We start from the raw sequence: 18321 nt of genomic DNA on the forward strand, positions 1-18321 counted from the left end.
ATAAGTATCCTGCGTCCAATAACCATTTAAGTTCATGGTTATTTTGCTGTTTGTTTGTTCCCATTTTTCTGAGTCCTTTCAAAATCTTTCTGATTGTTCATCCGTCTCTCCAGCAGCCCAAGGTTATGTTTACATTCATTCAGATTTTTATTTAACCTTTAGGTTAGTGCAAATGAATCAATTGTCTCCACCTTGGCCAGTGTCTGTCTGTCCCAATGCAAATAGAACGGAATCAACACTTAAGTGCATTCAGTGCGGAGATAAGACTACCCGTCATATGGTCATTGACACCAATTCCTAATTTGCCCCTTAGTGGGCAGGTAGAACCAGATTTGTTATTTGCAATTGCGGCAAAAGAACCTTTTAGCCCATTCCAACCCACTGCAAATAGCATATCTTTACATATTTAGATCAGTCACAAATATGCTAATCTGATCTAGTTGGTAAACTGTGTAATTAGTCAACAGGATTAATTTTCACGAGAAATCTGGACTTCCAGGAACTTTCTGCAGTTTCACTATTGTGGAATATCCAATTAATGTTTTTATTAATTTGGTATAGACCACAATTAAATAAGATGATTTTTAAACTACCTTTTTGGAAAGATTGTGCCCTCAATTCACAGGGGATATCTGCTTTAGCCCAGATGATGAGCAGTGGAAGGTTATTTAAAATCATTTTGTTGCATGGGTTAATTAAAAATAATAATAACCAGGGAGTATGCAGGTAAAAGGATGAGTTTTCGGAATAAAGGCCAGATTAGTTTGTCTGTGTGTAAGGTGAATGTGAAAAGGTTTGAGTCCTCGGGTTAATTTCCTGCTTTTTGTCTGGATGCAGCACGCCTGCGCGCTGCTGGTTGTTGCTGGTAAAATGAGTCAGGAGCAGGTGGGGGAAAGAGGCTGTGCCATTGGAAAGCTGACAAGAGCAAGGCACCAAGGTAGCAGCGTCTATGTCAGGACTGTCTACCTGCAAGGTGTGCAACCATGATGACCATGAACGGCAAACAGCACATGAGCATGCATCAAATTCTGCAAGAACCCAAGTACCCGAACCTGCACTCCAGCTCAGAGGCAGTGAGGAGAATTTGCCTGCCAACTCCACCGGTATGTGTCTACATAATTACCGCTTTAAGGCACAGTCTTGACAGGCGCTGCTTAATGTTTTTTTCATGTCACCAGAACAATCGCGTAGCTCTTGTACCTCTTCACATGTCTGTTCATTCAAGTCTCTTGACTTCATATTAATTTTTATGACCTGGGCTTTGAGGAGCGATTTTTTTTTTTTGTAAATGTTTTTTAATACAGAGTTGACAGAATTCCCCACTGACGGCAATGTGTGTGCATTCTTGCTTACAGCTACAGGGCAATATATTCGGCGGCTTTGATGAGACTCTGTTAGCCCGCGCTGAAGCTCTGGCTGCTGTGGATGTGGTAGCTCACAGCAAGAATCACCATCACTTCAAGCCGGACATCACCTATCACACCATGAGCAGCGTCCCCTGCAACTCTACCGGTTCCACGCTATCTATGGGCCCATCGGCGACCATCTCCTCCCATCATGTTCACCCAGGGCACCAGCTTTTGGACACCGACCTGATGGATATCTCTCCGAGCCTGGCAGGAATGGGCGGACCAGACCCCTCGATCATCCTCTCCTCACAAACCCACCCTCACCATCTCAACAGCATGGGGCACCTTCACCAAGCCATGCCCATGGGCCACCCTCACTCCTTCGCCACCCACAACGGGATGCCCTGTCTAAACGAGGTGGAGGCAGATCCCAGAGAGCTGGAGGCGTTTGCCGAGAGGTTTAAACAGAGGAGGATCAAGTTGGGGGTGACACAAGCTGATGTGGGGGCAGCCCTGGCCAACCTGAAGATCCCCGGGGTGGGCTCTCTCAGCCAGAGCACTATCTGTCGCTTTGAATCATTGACTCTCTCTCACAACAACATGATAGCGCTGAAACCCGTACTGCAGACCTGGCTGGAGGAGGCGGAGAGCGCCTACAGGGAGAAGGCGAACAAACCCGAGATGTTCAACTCGAACGAGAGGAAGAGGAAACGCACCTCGATTGCAGCTCCGGAGAAACGCTCTCTGGAAGCTTACTTCGCCATCCAGCCCAGACCCTCGTCGGAAAAAATCGCAGCAATCGCAGAGAAACTCGACCTGAAGAAAAACGTGGTGAGGGTCTGGTTTTGCAATCAGAGACAGAAACAAAAGCGAATGAAATATTCAGCAAATCACTGACGAGGAACTGGGCTCATGTTGGGTATAGCAAAAAAAAAAATAAACAGGGATTTTCAGTGTCTTCGCTAAGGACTTAAGCCATGGACTTTAGATCAAAGTAACTTTCTCCACTCTTGTCACAATGAACTCCGAGAAAGGTCTGGTGTTTGGCATCTAATAAACGAAGGACGGTTCTTGTGTGTAACCCGCATCAGTCTTCACTTTGAAGATTTGCTCTATAACACGTTGGGACAGACTGCTCTCTCTCTCTCTCTCTCTGTCTTCCACACCCCTTCCAATGTAAATCAAATGTATTTTCCAGTCATTCCAAACCTAAGTAAGATCTTATTTCTCTTCCTTGTTTCTGAAAACAAATTCATGGATTATCCCAGAGTTGTAAAGGCATCTTCCTTCTGAAGGGGATTTACGATGGGCCAGTGGACTGGGGGAAAGACAGTCTTCAGTTTTATTAGTATCCTTTAGCTATTCCATGCTGAGTTAATTACACCGCTAAATTAATATTTAATGTTATTTGTTTCATGTATTAATAATTACAAACATAACCAGAATCTCCACTGTGTAACCAGCGGTCTGATCATTCAGACTGTTCCTAAAGATGTCCTCAAAGTGATTTTCTTTTTTACATTATTTTCCGCCTCTGTTCCACCCACTCAATCGACAAACTGGGTCATATTGTTTAAGGAGCTGGTACCAAGTGTGCGGAGATGTTACACAGACAGACGCCCTTCCCTCTCCGAGCCTGGGTTCCCATTCCATACCATGAAAAGCGATGTGAGCTGGCAAACATTGGGTAAGATGTGTGTGTGTGTGTGTGGAGGATGCTGTTTGCACCCCTCTGGTCACTCGGCGTTTCACCGTCTCCGGCACAGTTGTCCCGCAGATTGACAGCCCGGAACCCGTCCTCCACACTGCCCAGTCCAACAGCACAGTGCCTGGACCGCGGACCCGGCCAGATGGGGACACCCAGAATGGACTGGGGGGGGGGGGGGGGGTCCAGTGGACCAGCATGTATGTAGGTCATTCTTTTCTGAATCATTGACAAAATACATACGACTGGGAAAAATACAAGAGACATATATATATATATATAAAGAGATAGTTTGGATATCACGCTGATGACGGCCACCCCTTTTGTAACGGTCCCCTTCTGATTAATAGTGTATGTAAATATATCTGTTTAAATGGTCGGATGTGTTGTATCCAGTGCTAAGCAACACGTCTCCCCTTGCAGGCAGAATATTCATGAGAATCATAATGAAGAAATCCTTCAGTAATGTCGCCAACCAGAGATCTCCAGATCTCCTACAATAAAGTTGACCACATCGTAACGAAACGGGAGGCAAAGGATTCCGGTGTTCTTTGCATTTTATGCCAAGTGTCTCTTCTTGCTTTCCATACCCCCGGACTGGCCTGTCTCACCATGTTGGTCCAGCACTGTTTAGAAAATGACCCGTTTTAGTTTCTACAGAGAGTAAAGGGAATATTTTGGTGGCTGGCATTTCAGTCATTGATCGTTCGAAGCATTTTAGGTGATTACAATTCTGTCTTCCGAGTGCAATGGGTAATCATTCCTGCTGAAACGTCAACAGTTCACAAGTTCATAAGATATAGGAGCAGAATTAGGCCATTCAGCCTATCGAGTCTCCTCCACCATTCTATCATGGCTGGTATGTTCCTCATCTGTTACCTGCAATGTTACAGACCAAGAGCTGGATTGCAAAATCAGCCAGAGCATCTCCTCTCTAGAACACATGACCTAGGAGCGGGCCCCGAGCCTACACATCTTCCATGTGATCATGGCTAATCCCATCCTGGCCTCAACTCCACCTTCCTGCCCATTCTCCATAACCCTTCAACCCATTACCAATTAAAAATCTGTCTAACTCCTTAAATTTACTCACTGTCCCAGCATCCACCGCACTCTGGGGTAGCGAATTCCACAGATTCACAACCCTTTGGGAGAAGTAGTTTCTCCTCAAATCTGTTTTAAATTTGCTACCTCTTATTCTAAGATTATTACCTTTCCTTTTAGAATGTCCCACAAGAGGAAGCATCAGCTCCAAGTCTACTTTATCCACATCTTTTATCATCTTGTATACCTCAATTAGATCTCCCCTCATTCTTCTGAACTCCAGAGAGTATAGGCCTAAACTGTTCAATCTCTCCTTGTAGGACAAACCCCTCATAGTGATTGCTTGTTTCTGTTAAGCACCAGGGCTGGATGTTAAACTGTCCTTTCCTTTTCTTCATTAACTCCCCACCAACAAGCCCCCCCCCCCCCCCCTTCCCACTGGGTCTGGGTTTGCCAAGAGCTCGTGGTTTACACTTTGAGGACAAGTTTGTAACGTTGAACGCTTTTAGACTGCAAATTGTTGGTCTGACCTCTTACAATAAAGGCAGAGGCTTGTATGTTATTGAAATGGTCTGTTTATTGCACCTTAATCATTTATTGCAAATCATAATGATGTTCGCAATAACACCTTCGACTTCGGACACCTTACCCTTATCCCCCCCCCCCCCCCCCCCCACCCCAGTTTGAGCGTGTGTAGTCTTTGTTCTGAAGTTTATTTCTTAAAATAAAATCTTTATTATTGCAATTATAAAAGAAAAATCCTTTGCAATGCGTTTTATTTTCCGTGCGGATTTCAGTGCTCTTCTATCTTGTTTTACCTGAATTATCTAGAAATTCTGCAGTTGATTGGAGACAAATTGAGACAATAAGAAAAACAGAGGCGTCCTCGGGAAACTGGACGCAAATCGAGGTTATTTTCCCATGGGGAGGTCATGGTTCAAGTATCCGCCCCAAATCATTGGCACTGCACCCGACCTCAGAGTGAATGGTTTTAATAAAAAGCTCCATGGTGATGGTGGGGTGGGGGTGGGGGTGTTGAGGGGGTATGGGTTGATGGTTGCCTGGCATTGTACTGTGCAGTTATACAAATTGCTCGGCTTCTCTGTCTACACATTAAAGTCCATAGATTCAAGCAGGTCCTGGTGTTTCTCTACCCCATTGTACACAGGGTGGGCAAGCAGAATCCTAACCGCTCCTGCCACAATGAAGATAAAGCCAAAAGGCACCGAGGAGCATGTTCTCAATGGTCACCACTCGTCCCGAAAAACACAGGAGACCTTGGCAAACTTCCACGGAGTCGGTATATTCCGCAGAAAGTTAGGCATGTTAACCCGCATTCGCCCCCAAATACTCGGTTCTGTCCTTAACTCTCTGACAGCCAAAGTAAGATTTGCCTCGAAATCCCAACCGCACGTCAACGGCCATTCAACTCTCAGAAAGTGAGGTTTCTCCTTTTTCTATAGTTTTCCGGAATATTTCACCGCATTAGCAAAATAGAACATATGTGTCTGTTATGGGTGGGTATTAGGGAAAGATACCGCCCTGCAATTAACGCTTAAAAGCTTTGGGGACGATTCGATTGGGCGGAGGTACAAGCCGGTGGGGGGGACGGGGGGGGTGGGGGGGGGGGGGGGGGGAGGACACAATCCCATTCGTGGTTTCACAATTTCACAACTTTCTGAGTCCCGATCGGCCAGGTTTGTCGAAATGTTCGGCATCCCCCCCAATAATGCAATGTAACTCTATCTTGCTCCTTTCTTTGAGGTGAATCTATGTTTGAAAACACGATGATTGCTCAGATGATAGGAACAGTGTGTGTTTGGGGAACTGGAGTTCGCTCTTAAGTGGCAGGAACTCAGTGAAAACTCCCCTCGCCTCTGAGAGTTTACCCTCTCAAATACCTTGCAAGTAAAACAAAATATTCTTCCAATCGCACTCTGAGATGAGAAAGCGTGCATTCTCCACTGTTGTATCATCTTAAACATGTTCCAGATAGAATTCAGGCTCATAAGCTCGCCAGTAATCTGTATGAACGATCTATAATGTACCATGGATAATTCTTGCCATCTTGAGATCTCTCGTCTCCCTGGATCATTGTCTTTGGACGTGGGTTTGGCAGGCACCTCGGCTCCGGGTTCTGGGTACACAGTCCATTGACATACTACTAAGATTCTGCATTGGTTCGAACTTCATGGTCTAGGGTGGCAAAGCCCGTGCTAAATTCAAAACTGGGCGACCATTCGCCTTGGGAGTGACGAGCTCCTCGAATACTTCAGAACTGTTCATGTGAATCAGCTTAGTTTAAAAAAAGGAAGACTTCTTAAATCTAAGGCACGCTCTCTATTCGATGTATCTTCTTGGCGAGGATGTGGGCGTGGATTGAATCTTCCAATTTGCAGGAAGAAGCAGTGTTTGATGTAGGTTTCTGTTGCTGGTTGCTCTATCTCTTTGCGAAGAAAGCTTCCACATTGGCTAACGTCACTCAATGGAACAATGAGAATGGAAACCAGCAGTAAAATGGATAGAAGGATAGACAGATTGGTTTAGATAAGATAAGACGACACTAGTGGGGAGGCATAGGCCAGTTGGGCCGAATGGCCTACTTCTGAGTTCTGTGTAAGCGGGTGTATAGGAGGCTCCTTCGGGTGAGTTTTTTGCCGTTCCCTCGGCCAACCCCATTCAGCTGAGGAAATGGGACTCTTGAAAGGAAGCTGAACGCGACAGGTTTCCCCTCTGCGCCTAATTGCCCATATTGAGTAAAACCCGGGGCTGCAGTGTGGCCCCCAAATCAACAGCAACATCAGGCAGAGAGCGAGATACTAAAGATGGGCCTGTGAATGAACATGTGGAGGACGGCTTAAACTGTGCATCTTCACACAACTGGAGTACAACGTTTGATCGGGAATATCGCCAATTATTTGATAAAATTAGAATAAATGACACGATTAATTCCGATAAAACGATAATGATTTCGGTAAAATCGTCTTTTTTTAGAAGGAACTTGAAATATAAGCTTTAATTTAGCTTGGGGTCTGACAGCTAATTTACAGCTTTATTCATTACAGTTTCACTTCCTCTTACAATTTGGATCATGGAAATAATGTAGGAAAGAAAAAAGGATGGGTTTTAATGAACTGTTGTCTTCTAATGCTGAGAAAGAGCGATCTGTTTTAAGGGCACTTAAAACGGTTCTATTCCTGAATCCCTAAAGGATCGTGATGATAAAAAATTAATGTAACAGCCCAAGTATCTTGTGAATATTTTACTGGAGAATTTCAATGAGTCAGGCATCAAAGCTGAAGGTAGGATTTTAAAAAATGATCTGGAGCTCAATCGGCAAGAGTTGTTCCCTGTCTGCTCTCCTCTTGAAGTCTCCCGTTCGCCTGTGAATCCGTTCGTGTGTTCGCCTCTCGCCCCAAAGCCGGGAGCCTGCCACAGATATTTGTTCCTAATCAAATTGCTGTTAATAATAAATGCCCTGATGCCCGCACATTATATTGCTCGTTTTGAAAATGTTCAAGACGGTTAATGCAATATTAATCGCCCAGGTTGATATAAAACAGGCAGAAAGCGAGTTGGTGACCTGAGCCGCAGTATTGTGGAAGAGGATTTCAGCACAGTCGCGCCGAGGGTGTCCTCCGAGGGTGGTAAGATTATTTCACGATTACTGCCGTGTACTTAATGGGCCACTGTCACAGGAGCCTGTGACTGTTCTGTAGCTGACTGTGAATAGAGGTGGAGGAGCAGATGACAATGCAACTTCAATCATCTGCGATTTCACATATTATGTTGAATTACTGTTTAGTCAGTTTCCTCCTGCAGTTCTGATTTGACAAATAGCGGTTTAACAGCCAAGTCCGCTGAGAAAGGTTTATTCTTCCATCTGTGTGTCTTCCTTTTTTTAGTGGGAGAGTGGCAAGCTGAAAGGATCAACAGGTTTGAAAGTTATTTTTTTTAACTAGTTAAAATCACATTTGCGATTTAAACGAAATCCTTCATAATTTGATTTCATCCAGGCGGTTTTCCCTCCATGAGGAGTGTAAACTTAATGAGATTTAAGCTTTATTCCAATGACACCAAAATCGAGAACTTTAGCCACATTCCCAAATGCAGAGGAAGGAATCGAGAGGCCAACCGTGTCTAATGGAAAATACAAACTCCTGGTTGTGCGTTTAGTGTTTGCTTTGTTCAAACTGACCTACCCACAGGGTTGCAGAAAGGCAAAATGCGTTTCATAGAAGAGTTTGGAAGCATTGCCAAATCCTTATCAATCACGCATTTTGAGCAAATCACTGCGGATCCAGGATTTGTTTTAAAACTTTGGGTGAATGTTGCCTGTCGAGATGGCTGCTTGAAGTTTTCAATCTCAGAGTGAATGTTTTCTTTTTTTTTAAAACTGCTTTAATTGCCTGATGAAGAAGACCAGGATTGGCAATCCATTAGTGTAAACCTACCCCCTTCCCTCCTTCCGCAACCCAAATTTATTGTTCGCCGTAACATTTCCCTTGGGCTTAAATCAACAATTCTGCTGTGAGAGGAACGAATAGCGACAAAATCGTCCGCGCAAAATAATGCCGAAGATTTAACTAAAAGCAAAACATTCACAAGTAGACTTGACACATGAATCCATTAGCCTGGCCTTAGTATTGTGCTGAAATATATATTTTAAATAAACAGAACTAAAAGATGAAGAGTTTCTTAGACGGCATATCGTAGGCAACACTCGCTGCAAAATATTAACTGTGCAGTCTCTGAAACATTGAATATATTCCTTTCTTAAACATGTAATATTCCCTCTAAATATTTCCATTAAATATTCTCTTTTCAATAGGATATGCAATATTTTTATTCCATAAGGGGTTCAATATTCACTGCCTTTGTAAAATATTTAACACTTTCCACAAAAAATTCAGTGTTCTCGCTTTATAAAACATTCAATACTCTTTCATTTTATAAAACATTTAGCACTCGCTCTCCTTCTTTCTCCAATGCATTCATCATTCTCTCTTTGTCTCTCCCCTACCTCCATGGCATTCTGGTTCCTGTCTGCTATCTTGAGTCCATCACAATCTATCCCATGCATTTAATGTCTGTGGTTCATAAATCAACACTAGAAGTAGCTCTCTTTTATTCACAATCCATTTATACAAAAGGCAACTAATTGCACTGAGTCCTCCAGGCAGATATCTACCAGAGTCCCTGCTGGAATCAAATTGAAATTTGTCATTATATGGTCCATTAGAAAGGTTTTTAGTGAGTAATAAAAGTATGATGTATCTGTGTTTAAGTGACATGAGGAACTAATTAGACACTTATTAGCACGCAGCCCAACATCTTTCAGGATCTCATTTATTTCCCAAATACAATTCCACATCTATGTTTTTATGGAAATTGTGAAAGTGAAGGGATGTCGCAACTTTCTGAGGAGGTTATGCAATAATTTCTGTATCAAATTTCCTTTGAACTTCAGTGTCTTTGATGGGACATCTCTGAGTTTTGTGCCATGTCAACTGTGCAGCTGAGACCTGACCAAATGTTATAAAGAATATTGGGGAAATAGTGATTACTGAAATTACCTGACCTCACTGGAGGACAGAGACAGGCTCCTTACATCTTATCATTAATTTACAATAACTTATAATAAAATATTGTCAAAGGCAACTGAATTCTATGCACTCTGTAGTTGATGTGTGAAAATGAAGTGCATCAACCTATCTCCCAAAGGGGTATTGCATTAGTTTCCCGATTAGAACATGGGAGCTTTGCACCATTAATACTTCCAACAGTTTATGTCAAGACAAAATGAAAAAGGTTGAGTCTAAAGCAGACCAACAGAAATAATGCTGGAACTGAGGATATTACAGTCCATTAATAAGATCAATGCAGAAAGGCTTCTAATCTGTGGTGGGGAAAAGTGCTTGGGGAGTACCCATAAAAATATTTCTTCAAACTGTTTCTCTTAAAATGTTGCTGCCTTATGGGCACGAGCCATCTTAGGTCTTCTCCTGTCTAGCAGCAGTTAGAGAGGTGAATCGTATGTTTGGAAGTGTTGGAAATGATCATGTGCCTAATTAGTTCTCTAGTTAAATGAAACAGACTTGATGCTCTTCTACTGCATTAAATTTGGATAATTTAATATTTTGCATTTAAATTTCTGTTAAGGAAAATGTTCTTCTTCTTAGGCAGTTCCTCAGGATCAAAGATGGTTTGCTGTCCCTTGAGTTCAATAGGTTCTGAAATGGTTGATAAGCCCAGTGCATGATTTGCAGACTTCTGCCACATGCGGGGGGCAACTAGTGCTCCAAGGATTCGGAAGATGGTGTGTTTGAAGGTGTGTGTGCTCCCTCCAATGCCTTAACTTCACCTCTGCATGTTCCTGATGATGTCTTCCAACATGCTCCGTGCCTTCCTTATAGGCCAGTATAAATTATAGGCCAGTGAGCTTAACGTCGGTAGTAGGGAAGATGCTGGAATCTATCATCAAGGAAGAAATAGTGAGGCATCTGGATAGAAATTGTCCCATTGGGCAGACACAGCATGGGTTCATAAAGAGCAGGTCGTGGCTAACTAATTTAGTGGAATTTTTTGAGGACATTGCCAGTGCAGTGGATAACGGGGAGCCAATGGATGTGGTATATCTGGATTTCCAGAAAGCTTTTGACAAGGTGCCACACAAAAGGCTGCTGCATAAGATAAAGATGCATGGCATTAAGGGTAAAGTAGTAGCGATGGATAGAGGATTGGTTAATTAATAGAAAGCAAAGAGTGGGGATTAATGAGTACTTCTCTGGTTGGCGATAAGTAGATAGTGGTGTCCCTCAGGGATTCGTGTTGGGCCCACAATTGTTCACAATCTACATAGATTATTTGGAGTTGGGGACCAAGGGCAATGTGTCCAAGTTTGCAGATGACACTAAGATGAGTGGTAAAGCGAAAAGTGCAGAGGATACTGGAAGTCTGCAGAGGGATTTGGATAGGTTAAGTGAATGGGCTAGGGTCTGGCAAATGGAATACAATGTTGAAAAATGTGAGGTTATCCATTTTGGTAGGAATAACAGCAAACGGGATTATTATTTAAACAATAAAATATTAAAGCATGCTGCTGTGCAGAGAGACCTGGGTGTGCTAGTGCATGAGTCACAGAGAGTTGGTTTACAGGTGCAACAGGTGATTAAGAAGGCAAATGGAATTTTGTCCTTCATTGCTAGAGGGATGGAGTTTAAGACTAGGGAGGTTATGCTGCAATTGTATAAGGTGTTAGTGAGGCCACACCTGGAGTGTTCAGTTTTGGTCTCCTTACTTGAGAAAGGACGTACTGGCACTGGAGGGTGTGCAGAAGAGATTCACGAGGTTAATCACAGAGCTGAAGGGGTTGGATTACAAGGAGAGGTTGAGTAGACTGGGACTGTACTCATTGGAATTTAGAAGGATGAGGGGGGATCTTATCGAAACATTAAAAATTATGAAGGGAATAGATAGGATAGATGCGGGCAGGTTGTTTCCACTGGCGGGTGAAAGCAGAACTAGGGGGCATAGCCTCAAAATAAGGGGAAGTAGATTTAGGACTGAGTTTAGGAGGAACATCTTCACGCAAAGGGTTGTGAATCTGTGGAATTCCTTGCCCAGTGAAGCAGTTGAGGCTCCTTCATTAAATGTTTTTAAGGTAAAGATAGATCGTTTTTTGAAGAAAAAAGGGATTACGGGTTATGGTGTTCGGGCTGGAAAGTGGAGCTGAGTCCACAAAAGATCAGCCATGATCTCATTGAATGGCGGAGCAGGCTCGAGGGGTCAGATGACCTACTCCTGCTCCTAGTTCTTATGTTCTTATGTTCCTGAATGACTCTTTTCTATTTTGGTCGATAAAAAGCCAGGGCTTCCCATGAGTTGATGGGCATGTTTGACCTCTTCGGGGGTCTTTTAAGGATATGCCTGAAACATTTCTGCTGTCCACCTGGAAGTCTCGTGCCTCAGCTGGGTTCTGAACAGTACAGTTGCTTCGAGAGTCTGGTGCCAGAGGTTACAACAACATGTCCCATCCAATGTAGTTGGTTTTAGTGATTAGCGTTTCGATGCTGGGTACGTTGGCTTGGGGAGGATGGTGCTGTTGTACTGCCTTTCTTGCCGCCAGATTTAGAGGATCTTTTAAAGGTACGGCTGGTGGTACTTCAATGTTTTGATGTCACTGCTGTAAGTTGTCCACATCTACAAAGCATATAGGAGCATGGGAGCATATAGCAGCATATAGGAGAATTACTGCTCAGTAAACCATCACCTTAGTGTCAGGTTTGAAACTCTTATCCTCAAATACTCTTTTCTTCAGATGGCGGAAGGCAGAGTTAGCACATTGGAGATGATGGTGAATTTCATCAAATATGCATGCCTTCATTGAGAGGAGGCTCCTAAGAGATGGAAAATGATCCACAGTTTCCTAAACCTTGCCATTGATCTTAATTGATAATGTGTGATGTTGCACTGAAAGAGCTATTTGGAAGAGGACCCTAGTTTTCCGGGTGTTTAGTGAAAGGTCCATTTTCGCATATGTTTTGGTGAAGGAGTTGACGATGACCTAGAGCCCAGTTTCTGAGTGAGCGCACACACAAGTGTCATTTGCATACTGAAGCTCAATGACTTAATTTGGAGTGATTTTGGATTTGGAATCCAAGGTGGTATAGGTTGAACAGTTTCCCATCTGTTTTGTAGATTATCTGGACACCAAATTGGTAATTTGCGAGAGATGAAATGCAGTATTATACAGCGGAACATGGGGAAGAGAGTTGGTGCAATGACAGAGCCTTGTTTGGCCTCAGTCTTCACTGAAATGGGATTTGTCATTGGTTCCATTGGTGAGGGTCACAGCTTGCAAAACTTCGTGTAGTAGGCAGAAGATGGTGGCAAATTTCTGGGGGCGGCCAGGTTTTAGAAGGCTTCTCAATAAACATTTGCAGTTGACCGAGTGAAAGGTTTTGTGAGGTCAAAATACCCATCTTCCCATACAAAAGATTTGCAGCCGTGTAAGGAGAATGATATGACACTTGGTTTTGACATTTTATTTACTTGAATAAAATCTGCTTAATTAAATATTTCAATTTTGTGCGTTGTTTTGCTCAATTTGTTTAGGGGGCCACGTAACCTGGTAAACTGGGCACTTAAGAGTTAAACAGGAACGCATATTGCAGTCGTAAGATATCCCCTGTAGTGAGGCATTAATCTCTCTTAGATAGAACAGACATTGCTGAAACGGTTGCATTGTGAAAGCTGAAGGTTTCATGAAAGCACTATTGCAAGTAGATGAAACAATCAGGAAAGCCATTAGGAGCATGACTCAAAAACAAAGGATAACTCTATGCAGTACAATAGGCCACAGTCAGAGCACCATGTGACAGTGTTGGGTTCTGCATTGTGTGCCCCAAAGTACAGTACAGCTGTGAAAAAAAAATATGGCAGAGATTCACAAGAAAATACCAGGGGTTAGTAACTGCAGTTAATGAGAAAAGATAGGAAATTGAGAATACTCACTTCATAATGGAGGAAGCTAAGAAGAGATATGATAGGGTTTTTATTTAATTATGAAAGGCTTTAATAGGCTGCATAAGGAATCACTATTTCTTCCGCGTGGTTTCACTGGGTCATTAATTGAACATTATCATTAAGTGAATGAGGAGAGAGGTGAGGATAAATAAAGAATTGAAGAATGGCATGCTTTACCAGAGAGAATAGTCCTGTTCAGGACAATTACATCCAGTAAGTGAAAAGTGCATAAATATTTGAAGCAGAGGAAGATATAGGTCATGGGGAGAAAGTAGTGCAGTTGGATTGGTTTTGGATTACTTTATAATAAAGAGCCATCACAGATATGACAGGCCATGTGGTCTCCTTCAGCACTGTCAGGTTCCATGGTTGTTTTCACTTTCAAGGGGGGCGATTTTGGGCCCACGCTAACTGTCCAAAGTATTGGTTGTGCAAGCAAAAAATCCCACGAGAATTGGGAAAAGCGATTCTCGCCAGAGAGATCGAATTTCCTGATCCCTCCCCTCCTCACTGGCAACATCACGAGGTTCATTTCCAGAAAGGGCATGAACCTCATTTGAATAGATTTACATCAATTTAAATATTACTAACGGGCCCCCGCTGCAAGATTCCCCCCTCACTAAACATTCATATTTCCCAGACGTCATGTTGGCAAGCAACACAACAGGTGTGGCCAAACGAGAAACATCCGAGGGGACTCCTCTGGAGGCAAAGAGGTAAGAATAGACCCCTGGGGAGGTTGTGGGCGGGAGGGGAGGGACAAGCCCGAGCAGTGCCGGACAGTTGACGCTGCCAGGTTCGCACTGCCAAGTTCGCAGTACAATAGGCCACAGTCAGAACACCATGTGACAGTTTTGGGTTCCGCATTGTGTGCCCCAAAGTACAGTACAGCTGTGAAAAAAAAACATATGGCAGAGATTCACAAGAAAATACCAGGGGTTAGTAACTGCAGTTAATGAGAAAAGATAGGAAATTGAGAATACTCACTTCATAATGGAGGAAGCTAAGAAGAGATATGATAGGGTTTTTATTTAATTATGAAAGGCTTTAATAGGCTGCATAAGGAATCACTATTTCTTCTGCGTGCTTTCACTGGGTCATTAATTGAACATTATCATTGAGAGAATGAGGAGAGAGGTGAGGTTAAATAAAGAATTGAAGAATGGCATGCTGGCAGTGCCAAGCTGTGCTTGGGGCAGTGTCAGGAACAAGCCCAAATGGGAGCCCCATGTGGGGGATTCATTGATGTATGGTGGGAGTGGGGAGAATCGACACAATGGGTGGGGGGGGGGAGTGTCAACTGGATTGCCACGGTGTTGGTGGGGGAGGTGCAATCCTGGCGAGGATTATTGGGTGTGGAGGGGAGAGTGAAGGTCCCCGAAAGCTACCTGATGGGGTCTGGTGAGCAGTAGGTTGCAGTGCGGATCAGTGTGCCCTTTAAAGGTGGCCCCTGGTCTCTGTGGAGCTGCTTACCGGCTCTATGAGGTGTCCCCCCCCCCCCCCAGAGTGACAGTGTGAACCATAGCCATTCATTTCTCTCTCAGAGGCTCAATACTAGGAGAGAAAACCGATCTGTGCAACTGGACAGTTACACGCCAGTTTTCAGTCTGAACCTGACGCCGCCAAATTCTGGTAAGATTTCGCCCTAGGTTTTTGTACAATTCAGACATTTTATTCAATTATCTACACTGAACGTAGCTGGGGAGTGTTAAGAGCCAGGAATCCTGCTCTTGATGTGAAGTTTTACACAAGTGATGCCATCAAATCAGCCACCTCACTATGTAAAATGTAAATGTCATGACAGTCCGATCTCCCCTTTGAGAGATGACCGGTGGTGATTTAACCTGAGGGACACCAGGGGAAAGGTTGAGAAGGCGGGACCCTGGGATGGCACGGTGGCACAGTGCTTAGCACTGCTTAGCACTCTCTTACCTGTCTTTATGCCATCACACATTTAGCAACTATACATTCTTCTAAGCTACTTATATAAATTGTAAAAACTTAAAATTAAGGCCCAGTACTGATCCCTGAGGCACATTACACGTTTTATGGGCCAGGGTTTAGAGAACCCCAAAGTGTATCATGGAGTTCACTTGACCCACAACTTTTAATAGATTGTGGTATGGGGAGCACACGGCCCACTCTACAGGTGTGGTACAGCAGAAATGGAAAAGTATCTTTTTAAAGCAAAACAATGTTTATTCTATGAACTCAAGTTAACCTTTTTTTAAACCTACAAGTGAACATCTTAGCAGCCATTAATTAAAATACAACCCCAAAGAATACGACACTAAGTAATTCTTAAGCTGTCCTTTTCACATCCATGAGACTTAAAAAAGAACTTTCAACAGAAGTACATCAGGTTAAAGTCACTACTCAGAGCAGTTACTACTTTTAAATCACCAAAGGATCGAGTTACATTCTTTAGACCACAGAGAGAGAGAGACTAATACCCCTTCTGGCTGTGACTGCAGCTATCCAGCACTGAAAACCGAACTAAAACACACCCTGCATCAAACAGCCTAAAACGAAAGTAAAAAAGCTGACAGACAGCCCAGCTCCACCCACTCTCTGACATCACTGCAGTAATAAACACTATTTCTTAAAGGTATTCTCACTACAGATATTTATATACATACCATTTATAAACACCCATTTCTTAAAGGTACTCTCACATGACACCTCCCCACACAAGAAAAAAAAACCCATCAACTTCAAGATGGTTGCATTTTTCACCTTTTCACCATCCTTTAAGAAATGCACACAGTAAATACACTTTATCTTTTCAAAAAAAACAACACACGCCAACAGATATAATAATATAGTCCATTTTTCTTTCTTCCTCCAACTGAAATCCTTCTTGATTGACAGTCTCTTTGAACAAGAAGGTCTTTGCACGATCCATCCATTTTTTTTACACCTCAGCATGTCTCTTTAAAGTCAGATACTTTAGTTCAATCTGATCACAGAGTCCCTTGTAATTCTCCAACACAGGAGCATTGGTTATCACAGCTTTCAGGCAGTCAAATGCCTGTTGAAAGTCCGCTGTCCACTGAAATTTGTTACGCTTCTTGAGCAAGTCCATCAGTGGAGCAACCACACTACAAAACTTTTTCACCAATGTTCCATCAGATCCACTCATGAGAAGAAATTGCATTATTTCCCTTCGTCTTGAGGGTATTGAAAACTCCTCAATAACTGTTGGTTTCACATCCCGTGGGACTATTCGACCCTGTCCAATTGTATGGCCAAAGAAAGTGACTTGGGCTTTTCCAAATTCACTTTTGGCTAGGTTCACCACCAAACCCGCCTCCTGAAGTCGATCGAATAACTCCATCAGATGTTTTAAATGTTCTTTCCATGTCTGGCTGAAAATTACCAGATCGTCGATGTATACTGTACAATTGGGTAATCCTGAAACAACTTTGTTAGTTAACTGTTGAAATGTGGCTGGGGCGTATTTCATGCAAAATGGCATAACTTTGAATTGATATATACTATCTGGGGTCACAAAAGCTGAAACCTCCTTCGCTCTTTCGGATAAAGGTACCTGCCAATAACCTGTAAGTAAATCCAGTTTGGAAATAAAAGCTGATTGTCCCACTTTCTCAATGAAATCCTCCAAATGTGGGATATGATAAGAGTCCGTTCTTGTCACTGCATTAACCTTTCTATAATCCACACACAACCGTTGGGTACCATCTGGTTTAGGTATGGGTAAGCTCCATTGGCTGCAACCCACTTCAATTATGCCATTTTAAAGCATACTCTCAATCTCTTTGTTAACCTGTGCCAATTTTAAAGGGTTAAGTCTGTAAATGAAAAAAATGAAATGAAAATCGCTTATTGTCACGAGTAGGCTTCAATGAAGTTACTGTGAAAAGCCCCTAGTCGCCACATTCCGGCGCCTGTCCGGGATGTTGTTTGATTGGAACAGCATTTCCCACATCTACATCATGTATAGCCATTTTAGTACTTCCCCATTTATCTCTACAAACTTGCCCACGTGATATCAATAACTCTTTCAGGTCAGTTTGTTTTTCCTCTGGAAGGTAACAATTTATCCCAATTTTTAAGAACATCTTAGTTTTCCAATTTAATCTGAGTTATGTCAAATTAACAGTCATCTGGATTTGGTTCGTCACTTTGAGTTTGAATCATTAACACCTCCTCCTTTTTCTCTCCTTCCCTTTCAAAGTACCTTTTAAGCATATTCACATGACACATTCGGTGAGTCTTCCTTCTATCTGGTGTTTTTACCACATAATTCACCTCACTTAATTTCCTTTCAATCTGATAAGGTCCACAAAACCTTGCTTTTAAAGGTTCACCTACCACTGGTAACAATACTAAAACTTTATCCCCACTGACAAAACTACGAACTTTGGATTTCTTGTTCGCTTCCTGTTTCATCACATTTTATGCAACTTTTAAATGTTGTCCAGCCAATTCACCTGCTCTATTTCATTGTTCTCTGAAATTTGACACGTAATCTAATAATGTAATTTCTGATTTCTGACTCACCAATTTTTCCTTAATCAATTTAAGTTGTCCTCTTACCTCATGACCAAAAATTAGTTCAAAAGGACTAAATTTGGTTGACTCATTAGGTGCATCCCTAATTGCAAACAGTACTAATGGAATTCCTTTATCCCAATCCTCTGGATAATCTTAACAATAAGCCCTCAACGTTGT

The 18321-nt window shown here is 42.7% G+C and overlaps 1 protein-coding gene across 1 annotated transcript; it reads left to right on the top strand.

Annotated features, from left to right (window-relative positions):
• The first annotated feature begins 861 nt into the window (after positions 1–861).
• pou4f3 (POU class 4 homeobox 3) lies at positions 862–4159 on the top strand. The gene is made up of 2 exons (XM_038796138.1): positions 862–1103; positions 1356–4159. The coding sequence occupies exons 1-2, from the start codon at positions 984–986 to the stop codon at positions 2244–2246; spliced, it is 1011 nt and encodes a 336-aa protein (XP_038652066.1). The 5' UTR covers positions 862–983; the 3' UTR covers positions 2247–4159.
• The last annotated feature ends 14162 nt before the right edge of the window (positions 4160–18321 follow it).

This window comes from Scyliorhinus canicula, chromosome 4 (assembly GCF_902713615.1).
Source record: "Scyliorhinus canicula chromosome 4, sScyCan1.1, whole genome shotgun sequence".
NCBI classification, from domain to species: Eukaryota; Metazoa; Chordata; class Chondrichthyes; order Carcharhiniformes; family Scyliorhinidae; genus Scyliorhinus; species Scyliorhinus canicula.